Raw genomic sequence first — 23,607 nt, 5'->3', positions numbered from 1 at the left:
CGATTGTGAGAGCCGCCGGGGTGTGGGTCCGTGCGCGCGCGTGCCCGGGCCGTGACGGCCACTGATGTGCTGGACTGCCAGGGTGGAGGGGAAGAGGGAGGGGGAGGAGATGGGGACTCCCCCCCCCGCCCGCCCACTCGCGGGTTTGAATGAAGCGCGAGGGGGAGGGGCGGCAGCGGGAGGGCGTTTTTGTCCGATGGCCCCTCCCCCTCCATGCACCGGGGAATCATCCCCCTTCTGGAGACCTTCGCTCGCTCTCTCCGGGCACTGCCTCCAACGTCGGCTCCAGGGGAGACTAGGAAGAGGCGCCCCTCACCCGAGTGGCTGGAGCTCCTCCTATCCAGCCTGACCCCCGAGGGAGCACCCTTTAATCTGAGATAATCCTGGCCCAAGGCTGCAACACGGCCTATTATCCTGGTATCAAAGCGTGGATTGGGATGCATGGAAGTGTGAGGTGGTCGAGGCCCTGCATGCTTAGAGTAATGGAGTCCTTAGAGCCCCGACGGAGGAAGGGTACCCCCAAACGAACGGGGAGGGGCTATGCGTGTTCCCAGACTGTGACGACAAGGAAAGCCCCCTTCCACCCCTCCACGATTCCCCCCACCAAGCGCGGGGCCAGGAATACGCGCCGTGGGCTAGACTCTAGCGACACCCAGCGGCCAGCGGGGTGGGGCGCCGAGACCCGTTTTGGGGGGTCCGGGTGATTCCAAAGTGTGTGTGTGTGTGTGTGTTTGTGCGCGCGCGCGCGCGAGTCCTCGCTGCGAATGGCAGGAGGTGGAAGACGAGGAGAAGGCTGTTGCCGAGGCAGGGAAACCCCAGCTCCCAAGGCAGGGCCACAATCTCCCCTCCACGTTTAACCCCGCAAGGGGAGGGCCATACCACCCCCGATATAGACACCCTCAGGGCAGGTCCAGTCCTCCTCGGGCTGAGAAAGTTCGAGGAGTCATTAGGCGCCCCTCTCCAGCGCAGGCTTAGGTCCCCGTTTACGAAGGGCAGGGGGAGGGCCTTCCCGCCGTGTCCCTATCCCTTGCAGACGTCACTGCGGCGTGGCTGAGGGGATAGTCCTCTCAGTCTCATCAACCATCCCCTCCCTGCCACCCCAAACGCCCACCGTGGAGCGGCGGGAGATGAGGGGGGCTCGGAATTGAAGCACGAACTCGTATGCCCCCAGGAGACCTAGCGGAGCCCCAGCGCCGGATGACGCGGAGCCTCTGCGGGAACTCCAGGGGGCCGGAACACTTGCGCAGGGCCCTTTAAGGCTGGCTGGGTAGCCAGTGCCGCTGCCGCGGTTACTAGGGATGTGACGTCACACGGGGCGGGGTTTCCCGCGCTCGGCGGAAGCGGAAGGGGCGGGGCTCCGCGCACGGAGTCTCCACCGCTGCAGCAGTCGCTGCCACCCGAGCTGGAGCGGGCTGGGCCGCCAAGGCAAGATGGTGGACTACAGCGTGTGGGACCACATTGAGGTGTCTGATGATGAAGACGAGACGCACCCCAACATCGACACGGCCAGCCTCTTCCGCTGGCGGCATCAGGTGAGGCGCGCACGCCCATCCCTTTCCCCACTCCCGGACCCCGCTTCGGAGTTGTGATCCCTGATACTGCCCAGGGATCCCGCTGTTCACACCTAGGATTCTCACCCCCCCAGTCTGGATTTTCAGGAGCCTCGATTCAACTCCGGGACCCCAGTACCACTAGGACCCTGAGTCCCTGCCCTGGATCTCCGCTCCCCCACTCCCTGCTCCGATTTTTGCGTGGGATTCCCTATTCGCCCCCTAGAACTTCTTCATGGTCTGGACTCCCGCAGACGAGCTTGGGGGGGGTCTCCCTAATTCTGCTGGGCAGTTAACATTTACACCCAGAACTCTGCCTCAAAGTTTGGACCCCAAATTCTTCCAGATGATCCCTCATCCTATTCGGGTATTCACTTCCTATCTGGGATCTCCCATCGCCCCCCCACCTCCGTAGTCTGGACCCCCAATACTTTGGTCTGTCCCGGGATCTACTTTCCGGGATCTTGATTGGGGTTCCCATTAAAATCTGGAGTCGCCGCTCCTTTTCTAAACGGAACAAGGAACTCTGCTACTCTGATATTCCTGTCCCTGCCCACACCCAGGACCCCCTTCCTAGAGTGTAGAACCGTCCCCCTTCAGGATCCTTATTCTCACCGAGTACTTGGGTTTTGGAATTTGGTTCCCCTCTGGATCTAACTACCAGCTCCACCCCGATAGAGCCTCACATTCCAGCCTCTCCTTTGGCCTCCGGTAGACCCATTTCCCATTATACCAGGAAATCCTGCCCACGTGGCTTCCGGCCCAGCCAGAGCCCCTGCCCCTACTTGGTATTGCAGACCCTGTCACCACCCACCTCCCAGATTGGCTTCCTGTATGAGCCTCGGCCAGCATTGGAAACTCTCCCCTAACTCAAACCCAGAACCCCAAACCCACCCCACCTTGTGTCCCCAGCCTGATAGCTACTCTGTGACCCAAATTGTCCCTGCTCTTATCCAGGGACTCTCCTGATCTGATTCTAAATTCACTACCCCTTCTTCTATCTGACCACAACAGAGGCCCCAAATCCAGACCCCAGAATCCCAAGTCTGGGTGATCCATGTCCTACCACCCCCTCAGTGCTCACAAGCCAATGGGATGACTAAGACTTAAAGGTTTAACCTCCTGCTACCCCAAATGAGTGTGCCTGCATCACGTATCAGTGTCTGTTTTACTCTTCTTTTTTTTGAGACGGAGTTTCCTTCTTGTCGCCCAGGCTGGAGTGCAGTGGCACAATCTTGGCTCACTGCAACCTCTGCCTCCCGGGTTCAAGCGATTCTCCTGCCTCAGCCTCCTGAGTAGCTGGGATTACAGGCATGATGTGCCACCATGCCTGGCTAATTTTGTATTTTTAGTAGAGACGGGGTTTCTCCACGTTGGTCAGGCTGGTCTTGAACTCCCTACCTCAGTTGATCCACCCACCTCGGCCTCCCAAAGTGCTGGGATTACAGGCGTGAGCCACCACACCCAGCCATTTTGTGCTCTTAAGATAAGGGCATATACCTCTCAGAACCTTCTAGTGAGGATCTCTTACCCCACCCTCCCATGGGGCAACTCCCCATCATTTGTCCAGAAACAACTAGAAGGTCCCTTTCCCATCCTTCCAGAATACTCCAGAATACAGCATTAGTCTCTTCATCTAGCTCCCAGTCCCACCTCCAGACCTGTTCCTTAAATCCTGAGTCTCCTGGGTAGTGTACCTGCCAAGCAAGCCACTGGAGTGTGGGAAGAAAGTTCTAGCGCTTCTATTTCTTGCCGTGTGTAACATTTTATTATGAAATATTTAAGACTTCCTCAAAGCTCCAAAGACTATTCTTGGGAAGACCTATTTCTGTCACATAAAGAGGTTAATCTTTACTACTGTGGAGAATGGTTTGGTCCTGCCGGGTGGGAGGGGCCCCCTCCTGCAGCGTAGTGTACCTGCCACACCCTCCTCCCTCTGGCACGGAGCTTTTCCTGTCCTACCCCTGAGAACCCAGGTGGTTGTAGTGGCACGTAAGGGAGGCAGGGGGCTTCAGCGTCTCCAGCACAGGTTCAAGGACAGGCAAGCTTGGGTTCCAATCCTAGCCCCACCTCTTGCTGCTTCTTTCTTTCTTTGATGTGGCAAGACTCAAAAGAAGCCTCCCTGAGCCCATGTGAAACCTGGGATAATATGGCCCCCCGTCCCTGAGACCTTCATAAGAATGAATTAAGACTGGGTCAGGAAAACTCGGGGCAGGTTTGGAAGGAAGCATTGTGGAGGGGAAGGAGAGATTGCTGTGGTTCAGAGCACAGGCCTGACTAGGTTCAAATCTCAGCTCTGTCTGTATCACTCACGTGCTGTGTGACTGCCAGGGAACTGTTTGATCGCTCTGTGCCTCAGTTTCCCTACGTGAGAATCTGAATGATGTCCACCCCATGAGGTTGTTGTAAGGGTTACCTTATTCATTTAATATTTGTAATCCTTTTGGGACAGTGGCTATTATCATCATCATCATTTAAATAATTTCTGTTCATGGTTAAAAAAAAAAAAAAAATTCTGTAGCCACATGTGGTGGCACATGCCTATAGTCCTAGCTACTCAGGAGGCTAAGGCAGAAGAATCATTTGAGCCCAGAAGTTCAAGTCCAGCCCGAGCAACATAGCAAGACCTTGTCTCTCTCTTTTTTTTTTTTTTTGATTTTGTTTGTTTTTTTGTGTTTGTTTCGAGACAGGGCCTTGCTTTGTCACCCAGGCTGGAGTGCAGTGGCTCCATCTCAGCTCACCGCAACTTCCACCTTCCGGGCTCAAGTGATCCTCCTACTTCTGCCTCCTGAGTAGCTGGGACCACAGGTGCACACCACCATGCCTGGTTGATTTTTGTACTTTTTGGTAGAGACAGGGTTTCACCACGTTGCCCAGGCTGGTCTCAAACTGCTGAGCTCAGGCGATCCACCCACCTCAGCCTCACAAAATGCCGGTGTTGTAGGTGTGAGCCACCAAGCCTGGCCTAAGACCTTGTCTCTTAAAAAAAAAAAAAAAAAATTCCAAAGGTTCCAGAAGTGGACAAATGAGTCCCTTTTCTCAGCCCCAGCTCTCTGACTCTCCTGCCCAGAGACAGCTGCTGTTAGTGGTTTCTTCTAAAGAGTTGTATGACATTGAGATTCTGTGAGCCTCAGTTTCCCTAACTGTAAGGCAGGAGGGTAGTGACACCTGTGGGCCCTGCTTGCTGGGGTGGCTTCTCCCCTGCCCAGCCTGCTACAGCCCCTCCCTGATAGGAGGTGTAAAGCCCAGGCTGGGCAGGCTGCCGCCCCCACCAATTCCAAGAGGCCTTTTTTAGCTGTAGCCTCCCTGGCGGCTGTTCAGAGGACACAGGGGAGACTGGTAGCTGCCCAGCAGCGGATTACAGGGTGGCGGGCAGGCTCCAGGGTGACACAGGCCCATCGTGGAGAAAGGGAGTTGGAGAGGCCACAGCTTTTTTTTTTTTTTTTTTTTTTTTTAAGATGGAGTCTCGCTCTGTTGCCCAGGCTGGAGTGCAGTGGTGCCATCTCGGCTCACTGCAACCTCCACCTCCCAGGTTCAAGCAATTCTCCTGCCTCAGCCTCCCAAGTAGCTGGGACTACAGGTGCGTGCCACCATGCCCGGCTAATTTTTGTATTTTTTAAGTAGAGATGGGGTTTCACCATGTTGGCCAGGCTGGTCCCGAACTCCTGACGTCATGATCTGCCCGCCTGGCCTCCCAAAGTGTTGGGATTACAGGCATGAGCCACCACGCCCAGCAACTTTTTTTTTTTAAGAGATGGAATCTCACTATGTTGCCTAGGCTGGTCTCAAATTCCTGAGCTCAAGTGATCCTCCCACCTTGGCCTCCCGAAGTGCTAGGATTATAGGCATGTGTCACTGTGCCCAGCCTGCAGCTGCTGTTTATCTCATGAGGTATAGCTTTTTTTTTTTTTTTTTTTGAGACAGGGTCATGCTCTGTTGCCCATGCTGGAGTGCAGTGGTACGATCTCGGCTCACTGCAACTTCTGCCTTGGGTTCAAGTGATTCTGCCTCAGCTTCTGGAGTAGCTGGGATTGCAGGTGCTCGCCACCACGCCTGACTAATTTTTGTATTCTTAGGAGAGATGAGGTTTCACCATGTTGGCCAGGCTGGTTTCAAACTCCTGACCTCAGGTGATCCACCTGCTTCGGCCTCCCAAAGTGTTGGGATTACAGGCGTGAGCCACCATGCTCGGCTATGTAGGCCTTCTTGACCCCTTATACATATGGGGGAATCCGAGGCTCAGGCTGGCTGTGTCAGTCCCCTGGGGTATTAGAATAGGGGCCAGGTCTGCCTGGCCCTGCCTTAGAACCTGGGGACACAGCCTCAGATAAGGCACAGAAATGAGTCAGCAGACCATTCAGGTGGCAGTGACAAGGACGGAGATGGTAACAGTGGGACACACCTACTGAGGGCTGTTTTGGAAGCATTTTCCATAGAGTTAGTCATTCAGTTCTCACGGCGATCCTGTGAGACTCCATTTCCCAGAGGGGAAGACCAAGGCCAGGAAACGTTTCAGTGACATGGCCGAAGTTCCATCTCCCATCAGTGGCACAGCCAGGTGCTGTGACCACGTAGTAACAACCACTCCCAGTTATTGAGCGTGTACTCTGGGCCAGAAATTAAACTAAGCATTTGAAGGACATTTCCTTTTTAAAGCCCCAGAGTGGTCCCCAGAGAGAGAGAGAGATTGTCCTCTTCCACAGATGGTAATGACCCTGGCCAGTACAGGAAGGGTGCGTGCTGAGGGCCCACATGGCTCGGGACATTTTACTCTAATCATCTCCTTAGTTTCTTCCAATAAGAGCTTGTGCAGTCAGCATTGTTGACTGTTTGACAGATGAGGAAACTGAGGTTACAGGAGGTTAGGGGATGGCCAGGGTTACCCAGCCAGTACATGGTGGCTGTGGGCTAGGACCCAGGGGCTGGTGCCCCAAGGCTGTCCTCCAGCACCCTCACCACATCGTCAGATGGTCACAGGAGGTCCTTTGGGGATCAGTGGTGCCTCTGGCAGGGAGCATTTGGGGAAGGCTCTGTTGAAGCTGAGTTTTGGGTGCAAAAGCAGATAAGGGAACAGCACATGCTGAGGCCAAGAGGCAAGAGAGAGCCCGTGCTTTTGGGGAACCATGAGGGCCAGTATCTGCCTGGGACCCAGGACCAGGATGCCGGGATCAGAAGTCCCATCTGAATTCAGACCCCCCAAGATGTGGTGGGGAGGACTCTGGTCATGTGTGGCCTGTCCTGGTGTTGTGTTGGCAGCAGCTGTGCCTGGATTGGAGAGGGACAGCAGTTGAAGGTGGTGGCATGTTTCAGGGTTTGATCAGCGGCTCTGGATAGAGCAGCCCCCACTGAGGTTCAGGAGAGGTGATGGTGGAGCCATGCAGGGGTCTCAGGAGAGGCCTGTACGATGCGATGGGTCCCAGATGGAGGTCTGAGCGAGATAGGGAGTGAGGCGGGGACCAGGAGCCTGAGGAGATGAGGCACTGTTATCAGGAGAAAGAGGAGTGCCTGGGGAGTGATGTCTGGGGCTGAGTTGAGCAGGAAGCAGGTAGACACCAAGCTGGGGCTCAGGAGGGCATGCTGGGCTGGAGACAGAGCTAAGGGGGCCTTGGCAGTGATCCTGGGGCAAGATTATGGGTGGAACAAAGAAACATCTAGAAGGGGCCCTGGTGCAGTGGCTCATGCCTGTAATCCCAGCACTTTGGGAGGCCAAGGTGGGTGGATCACTTGAGGTCAGGAGTTCAAGACCAGCCTGACCAAGATGGAGAAACCCCGTCTCTACTAAAAATACAAAATTACCCGGGCGTGGTGGCGCGTGCCTGTAATCCCAGCTACTCAGGAGGCTGAGGCAGGAAAATCGCTTGAACACGGGAGGCAGAGGTTGCAGTGAGCCAAGATTGCGCCACTGCACTCCAGCCTGGGCGACTCCGTCTCAAAAAAAAAAAAAAAATAGCCAGGCATGGTGGTTTGTGTGCACCTGTAGTCCCAGCTACTCGGGAGGTGGAGGCAGGTTGAGCTGGGAGGTCCAGGCTGCGGTGAGCCATCATCGCACCACTGCACTCTAGTCTGTATGACAACAAGACCTTGTTCAAACAAAACCGAACAAAATAAAAAAAATAAAAAAAAAAACAAGCATTTGCTGAGCCCCTGCTTTGCACCAGGCCAAGTTCCTGGTTCTGGGAACAAAATGGCCAACACATTCCCATATTTAGAGAGCATGGCTTCATTCGTTGGAGGGGGGCAGTACCCAAAACGTGATAAATAATTGTCATACGATGTTAGTGGTTGCTGGTGTTGAGGAGGCAGGGAATTCCAGACAGGGGTAGCGGGAGGTTGCCATCATCAGGAAGGTGGCTGGCGAAAGGGTCCTCGCTAAGGCAACATGGAGTCCAGATGGTGCGGGTGCCATGGAGTCAGCTGTGGGGGGCTCTGAAGGAAAAGCATTCCAAGTGCTTGGAACAGCCAGTGCGAAGGCCTTGAGGTTCAAGAAAAAAGTGGGCTCCGCAGAGCGCAGTAGCTCCCGCCTGTAGTCCCAGCACTTTGGGAGGCCGAGGTGGAAGGATCGCTTGAACCCAGGACTTCAAGACCAGCCTGGGCACATGGCGAACCCCATCTTTACTGAAAATACAAAAATTAGCTGGGCGTGCTAGTGCACACCTATAGTCCCAGCTACTTGGGAGACTGAGGTGGGAGGATCGCCTGAGCCCAGGGAGGTCGAGGCTGCAGTATGTCGTCATTGGGCCACTGCACTCTGACCTGGACGACAGAGTGAGACCCTGTTTTTGTTTTGTTTTGTTTTCTTAAAAAAAAAAAATGGCCTCAAGAAAAGGTGAGAAAAGTGAGGGGCCAGTGTGGCTGGAAGGAAGAGTTACCAGGGGAGGTGCAGGGGCAGATTGTGTAGGGCCCATGTAGGCTGTGGTGACAACTTGGGCTCTGCTCTGAGTGAGATGAGAGCCGCCAGGGTTCTGAGCAGAGGACGGAGGGACCTGACCCCACTTGGGTGTGCGCTGGCACCTGTGGGGGCAGGGGCGGAAGCTGGGAGACCAGGGCACGGGAGGTGGATGCATACTTTTTCCTGGGGCCATCTCCGATGCAGGGATTGGGTATGGGACGGGGGTAAGGGACAGACGACTCCCCAGAGTTGATAGGTCGTCCTTGCCCGCAGGCCCGGGTGGAGCGCATGGAGCAGTTCCAGAAGGAGAAGGAGGAACTGGACAGGGGCTGCCGCGAGTGCAAGCGCAAGGTGGCCGAGTGCCAGAGGAAGCTGAAGGAGCTGGAGGTGGCCGAGGGTGGCAAGGCAGAGCTGGAGCGGCTGCAGGCCGAGGCACAGCAGCTGCGCAAGGAGGAGCGGAGTTGGGAGCAGAAGCTGGAGGAGATGCGCAAGAAGGAGAAGAGCATGCCCTGGAACGTGGACACGCTCAGCAAAGACGGCTTCAGCAAGGTGTGCGGGACGGGTGGGGGGCGGGCAGTGCGCATGCGCAGCCAGAGAGCGTGCAGCCAGGACGCATGCGCACCCAATGCCTGGTCGGGGGAGGACCCCGGCGGTGTAGTTGAAGAGTGTGGTGGGGGGCGGGGAGCTGAGGGATGGACGGGGGCCACGTGGGAGGGGGGACAGGCTTGGGGGGCCAGGCGGATGAAACACCCCACCGGTCCCCTCCTCTGATCTGCCCCAAGGCCCATGCCCACGCTCCCGCCACCTTGATGCTCATGGCTTCGTCACCACCTCCGCCGTGGATGGGATGGGCGCTGCGGCCACGGCCCGCCCGGCCGCGCTCCAGGCGCTCCGCAGCCTTGCCCCAGCCCACTCCCCCTCTCACCCTACCACAGAGCATGGTCAACACCAAGCCCGAGAAGACGGAGGAGGACTCAGAGGAGGTGAGGGAGCAGAAACACAAGACCTTCGTGGAAAAATACGAGAAACAGATCAAGCACTTCGGTGAGTGGGGCGTGTGGGTTATGGGAGGCAAGGTCGAGGCAGGCCCTTTGCCTCCAGGGCCCTCCAGCACCTTGCCAGCATCTTCCCACAGGCATGCTCCGCCGCTGGGATGACAGCCAAAAGTACCTGTCAGACAACGTCCACCTGGTGTGCGAGGAGACAGCCAATTACCTGGTCATTTGGTGCATCGACCTAGAGGTGGAGGAGGTGAGCGGAGCTTTCCCCAGGGCTGTGAAAAGGCGCTGCCATGAGGCTGCCACTTGGTGACGCTGTGCCTGTTCTTCCTGGCAGAAATGTGCACTCATGGAGCAGGTGGCCCACCAGACAATCGTCATGCAATTTATCCTGGAGCTGGCCAAAAGCCTGAAGGTGGACCCCCGGGCCTGCTTCCGGCAGTTCTTCACTAAGATTAAGGTAGGGTCCCTGAGCTGCCAGGTGGCTGGAGGCCCTCTCCCCAGGGAACCAGCCCACGATGCTCTGGGTAAGGCCAACTCCTGTCCACTGGGACTCAAGCCCCTCCAATCACCGCATCCTAGATCAGGAGAGGGTGGGGCCAGGGAGGGGGAGAGAAGTGGGCAGATTCTGCCAGACTTTAAAAGTGGAGGCTGGGCGCGGTGGCTCATGCCTGTAATCCCAGCACTTTGGGAGGCTGAGGTGGGCGGATCACCTGAGGTTGGGAGTTTGAGACCAGCCTAACGTGGAGAAACCTCATCTCTACTGAAAATACAAAATTAGCCGGGCATGGTGGTGCGTGCCTGTAATCTCAGCTACTTGGGGGGCTGAGGCAGGAGAATCACTTGAACCTGGGAGGCAGAGGTTGCTGTGAGCCGATATCGTGCCATTGCACTTCAGCCTAGGCAACAAGAGCGAAATTCCATCTCAAAAATAAATAAATAAATAAATAAATAAATAAATAAATAAATAAATAAAAGTGGAGGTCAGGCCAGGCTTGGTGACTGAGTACTATAGTCCCAACTATTTGGGAGGCTGAGGCAGGAGGATCAATTGAGCTCAGGAGTTTGTGAGCTGTGGTTTGCCACTGCACTGCAGCCTGGGTGACAGAGCAAAACTGCATTACAAAAAAAAGTGGGAGCAGTAGGATATGCTGAAGGTCCCCAGGTGAATATGTGGGTAAAGGACAAAGGTGAGGGTGCCTCTAGGGTTTTGGGTTTTAGTTTGTTTTTGAGACAGAGTCTTGTTCTGTCACCAAGGCTGGAATGCAGTGGCATGATCTCAACTCACTGCAACCCCTGCCTCCCGGGTTCAAGCAATTCTAGTACCTCAGCCTCCCAAGTAGCTGGGATTACAGGCGCCTACCAGCCTTAGGGTTTTTTTTGTTGTTGTTGTTATTGTTTTGTTTTTTTGAGACGGAGTCTCACTCTATTGCCCAGGCCGGAGTGCAGTGGCACGATCTCGGCTCACTGCAACCTCTGCCTCCTGGGTTCAAGTGGTCCTTCAGCCTCAGCCTCCCAAGTAGCTGGGACTACAGGCATGTGCCACCATGCCCGGTTAATTTTTAAGTAGAGACGGGGTTTCACCGTGTTAGCCAGGATGTTTTCGAACTCCTGACCTCGTGATCCGCACGCCTCGGCCTCCCAAAGTGCTGGGATTACAGGCGTGAGCCACCGCACCCGGCCTATCCTCTAGGGTTTTTAACCTGCGTACCTGGAGGAACAGGGCTACCTTTACCGAGATTGGGGAGACCAAGGACAAGGCAGGCTGGGAGGTAGCCATGTTGAGTTAGAGGTGCCCATGCAGGGACACTGAGGACATGAGTGTCTCAGATCTGCAGTAGAGCAGGGCTCCCAAGCAGGTGGTCTTTAGCAAATGCCGGATGAGGTCCCTGGCGGGGGAGCCCAGGCCTTGGGGAGCCCTTCATGTAGGTCAGTAATAGACTTGGGGAACCCTGGGGCACCTCTGAGGAGCTGCAGCTGGAGGGTCCTGGGCCCCCCAGTCCCTCCTGAGCGTTGGGCCAGGTCCAGTGAGCACTGCCCGACCCCCATAGACAGCCGATCGCCAGTACATGGAGGGCTTCAATGACGAGCTGGAAGCCTTCAAGGAGCGTGTGCGGGGCCGTGCCAAGCTGCGCATCGAGAAGGCCATGAAGGAGTACGAGGAGGAGGAGCGCAAGAAGCGGCTCGGCCCCGGCGGCCTGGACCCTGTCGAGGTCTACGAGTCCCTCCCCGAGGTGCGGCTCCCCGGCCCAGGCGGGCAGCAGGAGGACCCTGAGCGGGACCCCCCAGGGCCACAGGGACCCAGCCCCTGACCCCAGCTCCTCTGTACCCCCAGGAACTCCAGAAGTGCTTCGATGTGAAGGACGTGCAGATGCTGCAAGACGCCATCAGCAAGATGGACCCCACCGTGAGTAATCCCCACATCCCGTGCCTTCTCGGCGGGCCGTGTGTCTCCCCCAGCCCTGTGTCCCAAGTCTCTGAAGCCGGTTGGTGAAAGTGCCCCTCCAAGGCTTCTCCAAGGAGTAAGGGGAGTCGTATCACCTTGGCACACACCCACATTTATTGAGCACCTACTGTATCCCAGCATCCAGCAGATAAATGCTGAGCTTTGAGCGCATGTCCCTTGTGACTGTCACTGTTACTGTGACTGAGTCCAGCCTCAGTTTCCTTATCCAAACCACATTTTCTCTCAATATCAGCTCACAAAATGCATGGGGAAGGGAGCTGAGCACATGGCAGGGGCTGGTAAACGCTGGCTGTTAATTGGATTTTGTCTGCTTGTTTTTGAAAGACAGGGTCTTCCTCTCTCACCCAGGCTGCAGTCTCGACCTCCCAGGCTCAAGTGATCCTCCCACCTCAGCCTCCCCAAGTAGCTGGGGTTACAGGCTGACACCATGACATCTAGCTAATTTTTGTTTTTAATTATGTTTTTATAAAGACAGGGTCTCACTGGCTGTATTTTTGGAAGTAGTAATAGACGTTGAATCTAAGTAGGACACGATTTGACCCTATTCCTACCACTTGGCTCACTGGTTGGTCACACTGGTTTTCTCGTCTGTAAAATGGGTCTAGCTGCAGGACTGGCCCTGAGTTTCTAGAAGCTTCTATGGGCATAGCCATCTAGACCAGGTTCTGCAAACCGCAGCTCCCGGACTCACTGCCTGTCTTTATAATAAAGTTTTATTGGAACAAAGAAGCCACGCTCAATTGTTTCCCTGTCTTCTACAACCGATCTTGCCCTACCACAGCAGAGTTGAGTCGTGATGGAGACCATATGGCTCGCGGAACCAGAAATATTTAGTCTGTCCCTTTACCAAAAAAATTTGCTGGCTTTTGTTCTAGATTGCACTATCTAAATTTAAATTAAAGTTAAATAAAATTTAAAGTTCCAGCTGGGTACGGTGGCTCACGCCTGTAATCTCAGTGCTTTGGGAGGCCAAGGCATGCAGATCACCTAAGGTCAGGAGTTCGAGACCAGCCTGGCCAACATGGCAAAACCCCATCTCTACTAAAAGTAAAAAAATAAGCCACGCATGGTGACAGGCATCAGTAACCGCAGCTACTTGGGAGGCTGAGGCAGGAGAATCACTTGAACCTGGGAGGTGGAAGTTGCAGTGAGCCGAGATTGCACCACTGCACTCCAGCCTGGGTGACAGAGTGAGACTCCGTCTCAAATAAATCAATAAAATATCAATAGGCAGGAAGCCAGCTTGGGGATGTGCAGGGGACAACGGGGACCACCGGGTGGTGGCCCCACCTCATCCGCCTGCCCTTCTCCTCACAGGACGCAAAGTACCACATGCAGCGCTGCATTGACTCTGGCCTCTGGGTCCCCAACTCTAAGGCCAGCGAGGCCAAGGAGGGAGAGGAGGCAGGTCCTGGGGACCCACTGCTGGAAGCTGTTCCCAAGACGGGCGATGAGAAGGATGTCAGTGTGTGACCTAACCCAGCTACCACCGCCACCTGCTTCCAGGCCCCTATGTGCCCCTTTTCAGAAAACAGATAGATGCCATCTTGCCCGCTCCTGACTTCCTCTACTTGCGCTGCTCAGCCCAGCCTGGGGGGCCCGCCCAGCCCTCCCTGGCCTCTCCACTGTCCCCACTCTCCAGCGCCCATTCAAGTCTCTGCTTTGAGTCAAGGGGCTTCACTGCCTGCAGCCCCCCCATCAGCATTATGCCAAAGGCCCGGGGGTCCGGGAAGGGCAGAGGTCAGCAGGCTGGTCTACCAGGTAGCAGGGGAGGGTCCCCAGTCAAGGGGCCGGCTCTCGTCACTGGGCTCTGTTTTCACTGTTTGTCTGCTGTCTGTGTCTTCTATTTGGCAAACAGCAATGATGTTCCAATAAAAGATTTCAGATGCTCTCTGGGCTGCTGGGAGGGCCGTTCAGGCAGCCCATCTCTTGTAGGTGGGAGGGAAACCTGGTGGGATATTGGGGGCTGAGCTGTGCACCTCTGGTCCTTTGCCCACCAGCCATCGTGGGTCCTCGCCTCACACATGCTGTTCCACAACTTGGAAAGCCCCCAACCTTCAGTCTCACCCACCCACTCCCTTGTCCCTACTTGGACCTCCAGAAGGCAGGGTGGCCCAAGCTGATCACCACCAGAGGGCAGTAGTGATTTGCAAACCAAGTCATGTTCCCTAGGGTTTTGTGGATCTGGCCCACCTGCTTGCACCCCACGCCTTTCCAGCTTCCTACCACCTTTTGGAGCAGCATCCTGGACTATATCTCCCCACCCTATGGCCAGTGCTGCCCCCAAACAGATTTTTTTTTTTTTTTTTTTTTTGAGAGTCTAGCTATTGCCCAGGCTGGAGTGCAGTGGTGGAATCTCGGATCACTACAACCTCCGCCTCCCAGGTTCAAGTGATTCTCCTGCCTCAGCCTCCTGCTGGTATTATAGGCGCCTGCCACCACACCTGGCTAATTTTCTGTATTTTTAATAGACATGGGGTTTCACCATGTTGGCCACGCTGGTCTTGAACTCCTGACCTCAGGTGATCCTCCCACTTTGGCCTCCCAAAGTGCTGGGATTACAGGTGTGAGCCACCGCACCTGGCCCCCCCCCAAACACTTCTTGATTCTGACCACTGCCTTTTGTCCCTGTGGCCTCCAGGTCCCCATCCCCTCTGGCTCTAATTCCTGCCCCAGCCTCCTTCCCATTCCCCACTACAAGCCAGCCCCTGAACAGGCAGCAGCTAGAGGGTACCTGTGAACACCAGGGTCAGGGCATGTCCCACCTCTGCTCAAAAGCCTGGAAGGACTCCCCTCCCTGGGAGCAGAAGCCGAAGTCCTCCCTGCAACTGACCAGGCCCCAGCACCATCTGCCTGTTACCTCCCTGCCCTGTTGTCCCCAGCTCCATGCTGGCCCTTGAGCACTTGAAATTTCTCTTCGTGTGGCCTTGGGTGATGCGCTGAGCCTCAGTGTCCCTGCTCTTAAGGTTAACGTCGTATTAGTGCCCTCCTCAGGCTGTAGTGAGGGGGACAAGTGAGGTGATGGTTCAGACAACTGTCACCTGGCACTCAGATTCTCTGAACGGGGACCTTGGCACTTGCTGGCCCTCTGCAAAAGTCACAAAATATTTCTGCCACAGGAAAAGTCTTGAAGAGTGCATGGCCAGGCATGGCTCACACCTGTAATCCCAACACTTTGGGAGGCCGAGGCAGGAGGATCACTTGAGCCCAGGAGTTCAAGACCAGCCTGGCTAACGTGGCGAAACCCAGTCTGCACTAAAAACACAAAAATTAGCCAGGCATGGTGGCGCATGCCTGTAGTCTTAGCTACTCAGGAAGCTGAGGCAGGAGAATTGCTTGAACCTGGGAGGTGGAGGTTGCAGTGAGCCAAGGTCACGCCACTGCACTCCAGCCTGGGTGACAAACACTCTTATCTCAAAAAAAAAAAGTGCAGTGCTGGGCGCAGTGGGGCGCACCTGTAGTTACAGATACTTGGGAGGCTAAGAAAGGAGGATTGCTTGAGCCCGGGAGGTCAAGGCTGCAGTGAGCTAAGATCAAAGTACAATAAATACCCAGGTTCACATCAGTTTAAGACACGAAATACCTCCGATCCAGTAGAGACATATGCCTAGATCCAGTAGAGACATATGCACAGATGTCTCCCAGGGGACATCACCTCTGAGGGGATTCCTTGTCACTCAGACCACAGATCAATGCCACTTCTCTGAGGCCCTCCTTGACCTACTTTAATTGCCCTCATGCTCGGCCACCAAACTTGCCTCACATGTCCTTCTTTGCACAGACCTGTGTATTGTCACCTCCCATGTACTGTGGGTGCCACCAGAGCACGGACTTTTTCTTGCAACATGCACAGTGCCAGAAAGGGGACCTTCAGGAAACATTTGCAAAAGCACTGGATAAAAAACCCTGGAATGCTGTTGTGCCCAAGCCGATCACCACCAGGGGGCAGGAGTGAGCTGCAAATCTAGTAACTTTCCTTAGTGTTTTGTATATGTGTGAGAACGGCAGGTAGGAGCTGCAGGGAGATTCCTGGGGCCCTGAATGAGCCTCGCACACCTTCCAAGATCTCTTTATTTATTTTTCAGAGACAGGGTTCTCTCCATGTTGCTCAGGCTGGATTTGAACTGAGCTAAAGCAGTCTGCCCGCCTCGACTTCCCAAAGTGTTGGGACTACAGGCCAGTGTGCCCTGCTGGGTAAAAATTTTAATTTTTGAGCCGGGCGCAGTGGCTCCCGCCTGTAATCCCAGCACTTTGGGAGGCCGAAGAGAGCGGGTCACAAGGTCAGGAGTCCGCGACCAGCCTGACCAACGTGGTGAAACCCTGTCTCTACTAAAAATACAAGAATTAGCCGGGTGTGGTGGCACGTGCCTGTAATCCCAGCTACTCCGGAAGCTGAGGCGGGAGAATCGCTTGAACCCAGGAGGCCGAGGTTGCAGTGAGCCAAGATCGCGCCACTGCACTCCAGCCTGGGCAACAGAGGGAGACTCCGTCTCAAAAATAATAATAATAATAATAATTTTTGTTCATCATAGACATTTTGGTGTTAATTTCAGTTTTTCAAAATACTGCCTTCCTTGTTATTGAAGGTTTTGTTTGTATTTTGTGAGACTGAGTCTCACTCTGTCGCCCAGGCTGGAGTGCAGTGGCATGATCTCGGGCTCACTGCAACCTCTGCCTCCCAGTTTCAAGGGATTCTCCTGCCTCAGCCTCCCGAGTAGCTGGGATTACAGGCACACACGCCACCACACCTGGCTAATTTTTTTTTTTTCCTTTTTGAGACAGAGTCTCGCTCTGTCGCCCAGGCTGGAGTGCAGTGGCACGATCTCAGCTCACTTTGCAAGCTCCACCTCCCGGGTTCACGCCATTCTCCTGCCTCAGCCTCCCGAGTAGCTGGGACTACAGGCGCCTGCCACCGCACCTGGCTGATTTTTTGTATTTTTAGTAGAGACGGGGTTTCACTGTGGTCTCGATCTCCTGACCTCGTGATCTGCCCGCCTCGGCCTCCCAAAGTGCTGGGATTACAGGTGTGAGCCACCGTCTCTGTCGCCCAGGCTGGAGTGCAGTGGCGCGATCTCAGCTCACTGCAAGCTCCGCCTCCCGAGCTCATGCCATTCTCCTGCCTCAGCCTCCCCAGTAGCTGGGACTACAGGCGTCCGGCACCACCTCTGGCTAATTTTTTTGTATTTTTAATAGAGACAGGGTTTCACTGTGTTAGCCAGGATGGTCTCAATCTCCTCACCTCGTGATCCACCTGCCTCAGCCTCCCAAAGTACTGGGATTACAGGTGTGAGCCACCTCACCTGGCCTAATTTTTGTATTTTTTGTAGACACAGGGTTTCACTATGTTGGCCAGGTTGGTCTCAAACTCCTGACCTCAAGTGAACCGCCCGTCTTGGCCTTCCAAAGTGCTGGGATTACACACGTGAGCCACCACGCCTGGCCCCCCGGCTTATTTTTTTTTTTAAGAAATGGGATCTGGCTCTGTCACCCAGGCTGGAGTGCATTGGCACAATCATAGCTCACTGCAGCCTCTAACCTCTGGGCTCAAGTGATTCTCCTGCCTCAGCCTCCTGAGTAGCTCAAATTACAGCCAAGAGACACACACTGCATCTGGCTATCCACCACCAGTCCTTTTTTTTTTTTTTTTTTAGACCGAGTCTTGCTCTGTTGCCCAAGCTAAAGTGCAGTCTCGGCTCACTGCAACCTCCACCTCCCAGGTTCAAGCGATTCTTCTGCCTCAGCCTCCTGTAAAGGTGTGTGCCACCACACCTGGCTAATGAAGTGTATTAACTCATTTGATGCCCCTGACATGCCTCTGGGTTTGGGCCTAAATAGTCACATCTTGCAAAGGAGGAAACTGAGGCACAGTGAGGTTAAGGGACCGCCCAGGATCACAGTGATGGAGCTGGGACTTGAACTCAGCCCGTCTGGTGCCAGCCTTCATGTATGTAAGTTACTCCTCTGTATCCTCTCAGGCCAGCACCAAGTGTCCCATTTGGGGCTGCTCCTGAGAATTTTCTAGAGAACACAGGTTCACACAAGTGCCCAAAGGAGCATAGAATTTTTGTGGAAAGATTCCCAGGAGGCTGGGCATGGTAGCCTCATGCCTGTAATCCCAGCACTTTGGGAGAACAAGGCAGGTGGATCACCTGAGGTCAGGAGTTCGAGATAGCCTCGCCAAGATGGTGAAACCCCGTGTCTACAAAATATACAAAAATTAGCTGGGTGTGGTGGCAGGCGCCTGTAATCCCAGCTACTCAGGAGGCTGAGGCAGGAGAATCCCTTGAACCCAGGAGGCAGAGGTTGCAGTGAGCTGAGATCGTGCCATTGTACTCCAGCCTGGGCGACAAGAGTGAAAAACTCCGTCTCAAAAAAAAAGATTTCCCAGGAAAGCCATCTCATGGTTGTTTTGAGGAGGAGACTGGCTGTTCCTTGAACTCTCTCACTCATGAAAACACAAAGGTATTTTACTTTTAATCCATCAACTCTTGGCTTTTCCCAGGTCCCAGGGGCTCTGAGGAGGCCCCTCCCTGCAGCCCTTGCAGAGCCAGGGGAAGCCCCCAGCTTTTGTTCCTTCCGAGAAACCCACTGTAGCGGCGTGGCCAACTGTCCTGGCTTGCCCAGGACTGTCCCAATTTTAGCATGGAAAGCCCCCCATTGGGGAACCCCCTCAGTCCTGGGAAACCCCCTCCTGTTAGTCACGTGTGGGGTCTGGGGCCTCCCTTATGGACCAGGTCTGAGTTTGGGCAGGAGGCCCCAGGCCTTGGCAAAACAGCCTCCTTAGCCTCTTTTCTTCAATTGTCAAGTGGGGGTACTGATACCACTTGCAAAGAAACTGAGAAGAGGCTGGGCGCAGTGGCTCACGCCTGTAATCCCAGCACTTTGGGAGGCCGAGGCGGGTGGATCACAAGGTCAGGAGATCGAGACCATCCTGGCTAACACGGTGAAACCCCGTCTCTACTAAAAATACAAAAAATGGCCGGGCGCGGTGGCTCACGCTTGTAATCCCAGCACTTTGGGAGGCCGAGGCGGGCGGATCATGAGGTCAGGAGATCGAGACCACGGTGAAACCCCGTCTCTACTAAAAATACAAAAAATTAGCTGGGTGTGATGGTGGGCGCCTGTAGTCCCAGCTACTGGGGAGGCTGAGGCAGGAGAATGGCGCGAACCGGGGAGGCGGAGCTTGCAGTGAGCCGAGATTGCGCCACTGCACTCCAGCCTGGGCAACAGAGCGAGACTCCGTCCCAAAAAATAAATAAATAATTAAATAAAAAATAAAAAAATAAAAATACAAAAATTAGCCGGGTATGGTGGCGGGCGCCTGTAGTCCCAGCTACTGGGGAGGCTGAGGCAGGAGAACGGCATGAACCTGGGAGGCGGAGATTGCAGTGAGGCGAGATCACGCCGCTGCACTCCAGCCTGGGCAACAGAGTGAGACTCCATCTCAAAAAAGAAAAGAAGCTGGGAAGACTCAGAGATGGCTAAATACCCACCCTCGGCCCAGTGTCCAGGCTGGGAAAATGTCAGCTTTATTTATTTATTTATTTATTTATTTATTTATTTATTTATTTATTTTTTATTTATTTATTTATTTATTTATTTATTTATTTATTTATTTATTTGACAGGATCTTGCTCGGTTGCCCAGGCTGGAGTGCAGTGGTGCAATCACAGCTCATTGCAACCTCAACCTGTGGACTCAAGCGATCCTCCCACCCCAGCCTCCCTAGTAGCTGGGACTACAGGCATGTATCACCATGCCCAGCTAATTTTTAAATTTTTTTGTAGACACGAGGTTTCACTATGTTGCCCAGGCTGGTCTGGGACTCCTGGGTTCAAGCGATCCTCCTGCCTGTGTCTCTCAAAGTGCTGGGATTACAGGTGCCAGCCACTGCACCAGCTCATTGTTAGAATTGATTATTCTTACTGGGAGTATGACTAGCATTGTTATTATTAATCGCCTCATGTGGCATTTCCTGCTAGTTCCTTTGGGAGTGGGGAATACCGGGTCCCAGGCCCACTCGGCCCACTGTGTTCTATCGTCTAATCATGGAGCATCGCCCTGATGGCTGTTGAAAAATCTGGCACTCTCTAGGCCAGGCACGGTGTCTCACACCTGTATTACCCAGCACTTTGGGAGGCTGAGGTGGGTGGATCACCTGAGGTCGGGAGTTCAAGACCAGCCTGACCAACATGGAGAAACCCCATCTCTACTAAAAATACAAAAAAGTAGCCGGGCATGGTGGCACATGCCTGTAATCCCAGCTACTCGGGAGGCTGAGGCAGGAGAATCGCTTTAACCCGGGAGGCAGAGGTTGTGGTGAGCCGAGATTGCGCCACTGCACTCCAGCCTGGGCAACAAGAGCGAAACCCCCTCTCTCAAAAAAAGAAAAAAGAAAAAAGAAAAATGTGGCACTCTTGGCTTCCAGGTATTGTACTCCAGGCGGCGACAGAGAGGAAGTTCACGACCAGCTCTCCCGCAGCAGGCAGGACAACAGCCAGGGATTCCTGGCTCCCAGGCCATTCATTCCCCTCAGCGCTGGCTTCTTAAGCCACCTACTGGGCTCGATGCACAATCTCAGGCGCTGAGGGCACAGCAGACAACCAGACAGACCTCTTTCTGGTGCGGTCCTAGAACCGCAGACAGGCAATAGAACTTGTACTCAAAGAAACTTCCCGGGGGCTGGGCGCGGTGGCTCATGCCTGTAATCCCAGCAGTTTGGGAGGTCAAGGCGGGAGGACCACTTGAGCCCAGCAGTTTGAGACCAGCCTGGGCAACATGGTGAAAACCCATTTCTAAAAAAATACACACATACAAAAGTTAGCCAGCCGGCCAGGCGAGGTGGCTCACACCTGTAATCCCAGCACTTTGGGAGGCCAAGGCGGGAGGATCACGAGGTCAGGAGATCAAGGCCTTCCTGGTCCACATGGTGAAACCTTGTCCCTACTAAAAAATACTAAAAAATTAGCCGGGTGTGGTGGCACGCGCCTGTAATCCCAACAGTTTGGGAGGTCAAGGCGGGAGGACATTTGAGTCCAGCAGTTTGAGACCAGCCTGGGCAACATGGTGAAAACCCATTTTTTTCTTTTCTTTTCTTGTTTTTTTTGAGCTAGAGTCTCACTCTGTCACCCAGGCTTGACTGCAGTGGCGCAATCTCGGCTCACTGCAAACTCCGCCTCCCGGGTTCAAGTGATTCACCTGCCTCAGCCTCCCAAGTAGCTGGGTTTATAGGCACCCGCCGACACGCCCGGCTAATTTTTGTATTTTTAGTAGAGACGGGGTTGGTGGAAGCCCATTTCTATAAAAAATACACACACACACAAGTTAGCCAGACGGCCGGGCGCGGTGGCTCATGCCTGTAATCCCAGCACTTTGGGAGGCCGAGGCAAGAGGATCATGAGGTCAGGAGATTGAGGCCATCCTGGCCAACATGGTGAAACCCCATCTCTAGTAAAAAATACAAAAAAGTTAGCTGGGTGTGGTGGCACGTGCCTGTAATCCCAGCTACTCTGGAGGCTGAGGCAGGAGAATCGCTAGAACCTGGGAGGCAGGGATTATAGTGAGCCAAGATCGTGCCACTGCACTTTAGCCTGGTGACAGAGCGAGACTCTGTCTCAAAAAAAAAAAAAAAAAGTTACCCAGGCGTGATGATGCACATCTGTAGTCCCAGCTACTCAGGAGGCTGAGGTGGAAGATTGCAAATGGTGAATCTGAGAAGTTGAGACTGCAGTGAATTGAGATCACAGCACTGCACTCCAGCCTGGGCAACAGAGTGAGACTCTGTCTCAAAAAAAAAAAAAAGAAAGAAAGAACAGAAACCCAGCTGGGCACGGTGGCTCACATCTGTAATCCCAGCACATTGGGAGGCCAAGGCGGGTGGATCACTTGAGGTCAGGAGTTCGAGACCAGCCTGGCGAAACCCCATCTCTATTAAAAATACAAAAATTAGCCAGGCGTGGTGGTGCATGCCTGTAATCCCAGCTACTAGGGGTGCTGAGGCAGGAGAATTGCTTGAACCTGAGAGGCAGAAGTTGCAATGAGCCAAGATCGTGCCACTGCACTCCAGCCTGGGCAACAGAGCAAGACTCCGTCTCATTAAAAAAAAAAAACAAAAAAACTTCCCATGAAATGTCAGGTTGCAATAAGGACTCTGAAGAAAATAAAGCAGAGCCCAGGAGGTCAAGTTGCCCAGGCTGGAGTGCAGTGGTGTGATCACGGCTCACTGTAGCCTCAACCTCCTGGGCTCAAGCAATCCTCCCACCTTGGCCTCCAGAGTAGTTGGGACTAACTAATTTTTTTCTCCCCACGAGATGGAGTCTCACTCTGTAGCCCAAGCCGGAGTGCAGTGGCGCGATCTCGGCTCACTGCAACTCCACCTCCTGGACTCGAGTGATTCTCATACTTCTCATACTTTAGACTAATTTTTTTTATTTTGGGTAGAGAGGGAGTCTTGCTATATTGCCCAGGTTGGTCTTGAACTGGGCTCAGACAGTACGCCTGCCTTAGCTCCCCAAAGTGCTAGGTTTATAGGGATGCGCTACTGCACCCAGCCAGGCCAAGTCTCTATCAGCATTTTATTTTATTTTATTTTATTTTTTTTGAGACAGAGTCTCGCTCTATCGCCCAGGCTGGAGTGCGCTGGTGCAATCTCAGCTCACTGCAAGCTCCGCCGCCCAGGTTCACGCCATTCTCCTTCCTCAGGCTCCGGAGTAGCTGGGACTACAGGCGCCCGCCACTACGCCCGGCTAATTTTTTGTATTTTTAGTAGAGACAGGGTTTCACGGCGTTAGCCAGGATGGTCTCGATTTCCTGACCTCATGATCCGCCCGCCTCGGCCTCCCAAAGTGCTGGGATTACAGGCGTGAGCCACTGCGCCCGGCCTCTACCAGCATTTTCTTTTCCTTTTTCTTTTTTTTTTTTGAGACAGAGTTTAGCTCTTGTTGCCCAGGCTGAAGGGCAATGGTGCGATCTCGGCTCACTGCAACTTCCGCCTCCCAGGTTCAAGGGATTCTCCTGCCTCAGCCTCCTGAGTAGCTGGGATTACAGGTGCCCACCACCACGCCCAGCTAATTTTTGTATTTTTAGTAGAGACAGGGTTTCACCATGTTGGCCAGGCTGGTCTCGAACTCCTGACCTCAGGTGATCCGCCTGCCTCGGCCTCCCAAAGTGCTGGGATTACAGGTGTGAAAGAGACCATGCCCGATCTCTTTCAGCATTTTCTTTTTCTTTTTTTTCTTTTTTTGAGACAGAGTCTCTCTGTCGCCCAGGCTGGAGTGCAGTGGCGCGATCTGGGCTCCCTGCAGGCTCCGCCCCCCGGGGTTCACGCCATTCTCCTGCCTCAGCCTCCCGAGTAGCTGGGACTACAGGCGCCCACCATCTCGCCCGGCTGATTTTTTGTATTTTTAGTAGAGATGGGGTTTCACTGTGTTAGCCAGGATGGTCTCGGTCTCCTGACCTCGTGATCTGCCCGCCTCGGCCTCCCAAAGTGCTGGGATTACAGGCGTGAGCCACCGCGCCCGGCCTCTTTCAGCATTTTCATACTGAATGTCCACAGCTGCCCTGTGAGGAGGCTTTTTACCCATATTTTCTGACTGAGAGAGAAGCAGCCACATGTCCCTTGGCCATGGCAGTTAAGACCGACTCCATGGAGCTGGGTGTCTTGGCTCACATCTGTAATCCCAGCACTTTGGAAGGCCAAGGCAG

General features: G+C 54.2%; 1 protein-coding gene across 1 annotated transcript; it reads left to right on the top strand.

Moving 5' to 3' along the window:
- Window positions 1-1,326: 1,326 nt before the first annotated feature.
- Window positions 1,327-13,795, top strand: CDC37 (cell division cycle 37, HSP90 cochaperone). The gene is made up of 8 exons (XM_032169650.2): window positions 1,327-1,532; window positions 8,713-8,988; window positions 9,375-9,483; window positions 9,575-9,690; window positions 9,775-9,897; window positions 11,489-11,671; window positions 11,773-11,844; window positions 13,222-13,795. The coding sequence occupies exons 1-8, from the start codon at window positions 1,431-1,433 to the stop codon at window positions 13,375-13,377; spliced, it is 1,137 nt and encodes a 378-aa protein (XP_032025541.1). The 5' UTR covers window positions 1,327-1,430; the 3' UTR covers window positions 13,378-13,795.
- Window positions 13,796-23,607: the final 9,812 nt, after the last annotated feature.

The sequence above is a fragment of the Hylobates moloch genome, unplaced genomic scaffold, assembly GCF_009828535.3.
Source record: "Hylobates moloch isolate HMO894 unplaced genomic scaffold, HMol_V3 SCAFFOLD_12, whole genome shotgun sequence".
NCBI lineage: Eukaryota > Metazoa > Chordata > Mammalia > Primates > Hylobatidae > Hylobates > Hylobates moloch.
This window is presented reverse-complemented; position numbering and strand designations above follow the sequence as displayed.